Here is a 3994-nt window from a genome sequence, read left to right on the forward strand (position 1 = left end):
AAAACCTGCCTCCCAAATGTGAGGCTGTGGAGAACCATCTGTCCTCTGAGTGCGTCCAGCCACGTCTCCATGGGCCATAGCTCCTCCCTGAAGCTGCTCCCGGCCCCCCAAGCCAGCAGAGAGGAGAAGCCCCAGCCTCATGTGAGGTCCCTGTAGCAGCAAGGCTGAGTCCAGCCTTGGCGGTTTCAGGTCTGACATCCATGGTCAGGAATCCGTCCTTCCACAAAGAAGTATAATAGAGAAACGCCATGGTCTTGGGTTTGGGGGAGGCCCTTGAGTTCCCAGAGCAAGAGCAAAGGCGGTAGCTGCCTAGCAGAGAGTCAGGAGCACCTATATACAGGGAAATGGTGAGGGACAACCTGCAGGCAGAGGCGCCAGGGCTGGCCAGCCCCTCTGCATCACCACCCCAGGGCCCCACAGTTCCTCCTAACGTTGCAATGGCCACCGCTTAAAGCTTGCGATTGCCTGCAGAGTCCTTGAGATAAAGGTCCCTCTCTTTGGAAGGAGCTGTGCATGGACCAGCCCAGCTCAGCGGACTTGTACACTACCACCAAGCAGTGGGGCTGAGCCCACATCGCCCTTCCTTGCCCACTGAGGCGACCTCCCTGTGGCCACTGGTCCAGACAGAAAGGAGAGGTGTTTTGGGGGTGATCCCTGGAGCAAGGGAAAGCAAGAGTGTGCTGGTGACCTCCCTGTCCATCCCTCTCCTTCGCTCCCACCCCACGGCACGGCTGTCCAGAGGTCCACCCTGGCCAGGCTGGGTCGATGCTGGGGGGGTCTCCCCATCAGATGCGGTTGGACATGAGCCTGGTGTTCAGCTTGCGGAAGAAGGAGCGCAGCTTGCAGATCTTGCACTTCTTCTTCTTGTTCCTACTCTTCAGGGGCTCCCCCATGCCTTCCCACTCCTCTGCGTCATCCTCGCTGGCCCAAGGTCCCCAGGCGCCACCGTTGAAGTCTGGGTGAGCCCGGGGGTTCTCCGCGGGGTACCGCACCGGGATGGCTGTCCGGTTGTAGTGCACCAACCTCATTAGGAGGGTCCTGACCACATCTGGGCGCTGGTCCGAGAGGTCGTAACGCTCATAGGGGTCAGCAGTGATGTTGAAGAGCCACACGGACTTCCTCAAGCCATCAGTGAGACGCTCCAGGTTCCACCAGCTCCCTGGGAAGTTGGTCAGGGTCTGCGGGGGGATCCAGTCACTGTATCCCGGGTCGCCAGTGAGGAGCTTCCACTCCCCAACGCGGATGGAGGCTTGCACGGCCGTGTTCCAGATGCCAAAGCCGTCCTCCAAGGAGCCGTACTTGGCATGGTTGTACAAGGGGTCAATGTTGTGCAGGATTTCGGTTCGTGGCGACTCCTTGCCCTCGCTGATGGCAGGCCAGACGTTGTAGCCATCCAAGCCTGGGACATTGCTCAGGTTGCCCCTGGCCAAGCTGACGAGAGTTGGGTACCAGTCCGTGATGTGAACCAGCGCCCAGCTGGTCCGACGCTTGCGCTTGATCAGGGGACTGTGGACAAAACCAATGCCACGGACTCCCCCTTCCCAGTATGTCCCTTTGCGGCCCCGTAGTGGCCAGTTGCTTCCCCCAGAGAAGGTCTGCCCACCATTGTCAGTGGAGAACACGATTACGCTGTTGTCATAATAACCGTACTTCTTGAGAGCCCAGGTGATGTTCTTCACCGCTTCGTCCATGCATGTCACCATGGCGGCATACTTGCGGCGAGCGACGTTGCCCATGGAGCGGTAGCGGTAGATGTACTCCTTGGGTGACTGCAGAGGCGTGTGGACTGCTTGGAAGGCCACGTAGATGAAGATGGGCTCCTTGGGGTTGTGGGATGCCAGGATCTTGTTGACGCGCTGGGCGTAGAGGAAAGTGGAGTACTTCCCGCTTTGGTCCCAAGCCACATCCTCCCCTTCATGCAGGTCATAGCCGCAGACGCCCGGCCCATCGCAGTTGTCGTAGGTGTAGTAGTCCACATTGCCCGTCAGGGAGCCCAGAAAGGTGTCAAAGCCCCGGCGGGTGGGCAGGCATTCCTTCTTGTAGAAGCCAAGGTGCCACTTGCCCACCATGTGCGTGGAGTAGCCGGCTTCCTGCAGCTTCTGGGGCAGGGTGACCTGGTCGAGAGGCAGGCAGTTGGGCTGCCGAGGGCGGATGATGGAGTGCTGCAGCCCTGTGTGGATCTGGTACCTGCCAGGGAAGAGCCAGGAGGAACAAGTGGGGATGGAGAGCAGTGCTGGGTGGCACTGTATGTACCGAAGACCCCAAATGCATGTCGCTCTCCATATCACCCAGCCCAACCCCATGGCGCAAGCCCTAGGCCACAGACAGGGAGCTCCTCATCCACCTGAAAGTACCAAAAGCAGATGCAAAAGAAGAGAGAGGGAGCTCAGCAAACATCTCAAAAGCACACTGACAGCTCTCCCAGGATGCCACCAGCAGTTGGCCCCGCTGCTGCCAGCCCAAGGCAGGTGGCCAGGCTCTGCCAGGGCTGGGCAGAACAAGCAAGAGTTGTGTAGCGATCCCCGTGGGTTTGCAGCACCCCACCTGGGTGCCCACACATCCCTGTCCTCCCCTGCTCTGCAAACCCTGGAGATGCCTGGGGTTCTTCCAGAGACATCAGGAGAGAAGAGAGGTTTTTTGCCTGGACCACGGTGGGCTCCACCACCCGCAGGCAGTAGGTGACCACATCCATAGGCACCTCCCTGAGGCCCACTCCTCAGCAGGAGATGATCTGATGAGATCTACCTCCTACGGTGAGTGCTGAGTTTCCAGCCCTGCTCCAGGGAAAGCCCCATCTGTCCCAGAAGGCAGAAGGGCCCAGGATCAGGCCGCTGTGCCACCGTGGGAGAGGGTGATGGACCAGCATCCAGCCTGCCCTGGCCAGTGGAGCACTGAATGTGCAAACAGGAAAAGCACGGTCCAAGGGACTTGTAGATGAAGGAGAGAATGATCCTTCGAACCCACAGCCCAGCAGCAGATTCCCACCAAGGGCCAGTGTGAGAGCAGCACAGGACTGCCCTGGGGACACAGCTCCTTGCCCGGCACTGAAAGACCTCATGGCCAGAGACCTCCCTCTCCCAAAGTGACGTCGCTACCCAATGGCATCTGCATTTTTGGCCTTGCCATGTGCTGCTATTTATCCCATATGGAAAACCAACCGTTTACCCAGGGAGCCTTCTAGAGAAAGCCAGCAAGACCTCTTTCCCTGGAAGATCTCCATCATCTGCCAATACACCAGGGCATCTGTCTAGCAGCGAGCTGGGGACAGAGCTAAGGAGGGGACAGAAAGGGGGACACGAGTGGGGTGTGAGCAGGTGCTGGCTTACCTGCCGGTTATCAGCTGGCTCCGGGACGGGGTGCAGATGGGCTGGATGTAGTAGTTCTCCAGCTTAACACCCTCGGCTGCCAGCCTGTCCAGCGTTGGCGTCTGGATATCTGAGCCGTGATACCCGACGTCGTGGTAGCCCTGGTCATCGGTCAGAATGAAGATGATGTGGGGTGGCCTGGCGAAGGCGGGAGGCAGCGATTTCTCCATGGGGTCCGTGGCCACGTCGGCCACCAAACTGGGCTTCATCCAGTCCCAGGATAAATAGCCGAAGCTGAGGAGGCTGACGAGCGAGAAGCCCGTGAGGGCATAGACGGCCATCCCGGAGCACGCTGCGCTGCCTGCGAAGGGAGCTACTGTCCCGGCATCGTCTCGGAGCCACGGAAGCAGGAGGTCCCCCCCTCCTCCAGGAGAGACCCCCGACCTAGGGGATGGTCCCCAAAACCCCCGCAGCTGGTTTTGCGGGAGCAGCTCCCATGAAGGCACACTCGCGCACACAAAAAGGGCTTAATCCGCCGGGGCTGGGTTGCCTTCAGTCAAAAGAAAATAACCCTCGCGCCGCTCCAATCACACACATCTGCACGGCAGGACGGGCTCCTCGCAGTGATTAACGGCAGCCCCAGAGCCCCTCACCAAGCGTCCCGAGCGCTGGAAACACTCCCTGGCTTC

At 59.7% G+C, this 3994-nt stretch overlaps 1 protein-coding gene across 1 annotated transcript; it reads right to left on the reverse strand.

Annotated features, from left to right (window-relative positions):
- Positions 1-785: 785 nt before the first annotated feature.
- ARSI (arylsulfatase family member I) lies at positions 786-3646 on the reverse strand. The gene is made up of 2 exons (XM_074603910.1): positions 3327-3646; positions 786-2187 (listed from the first exon to the last, which is right to left on the reverse strand). The coding sequence occupies exons 1-2, from the start codon at positions 3644-3646 to the stop codon at positions 786-788; spliced, it is 1722 nt and encodes a 573-aa protein (XP_074460011.1).
- Positions 3647-3994: the final 348 nt, after the last annotated feature.

This window comes from Larus michahellis, chromosome 11 (genome assembly GCF_964199755.1).
Source record: "Larus michahellis chromosome 11, bLarMic1.1, whole genome shotgun sequence".
Lineage (NCBI taxonomy): Eukaryota > Metazoa > Chordata > Aves > Charadriiformes > Laridae > Larus > Larus michahellis.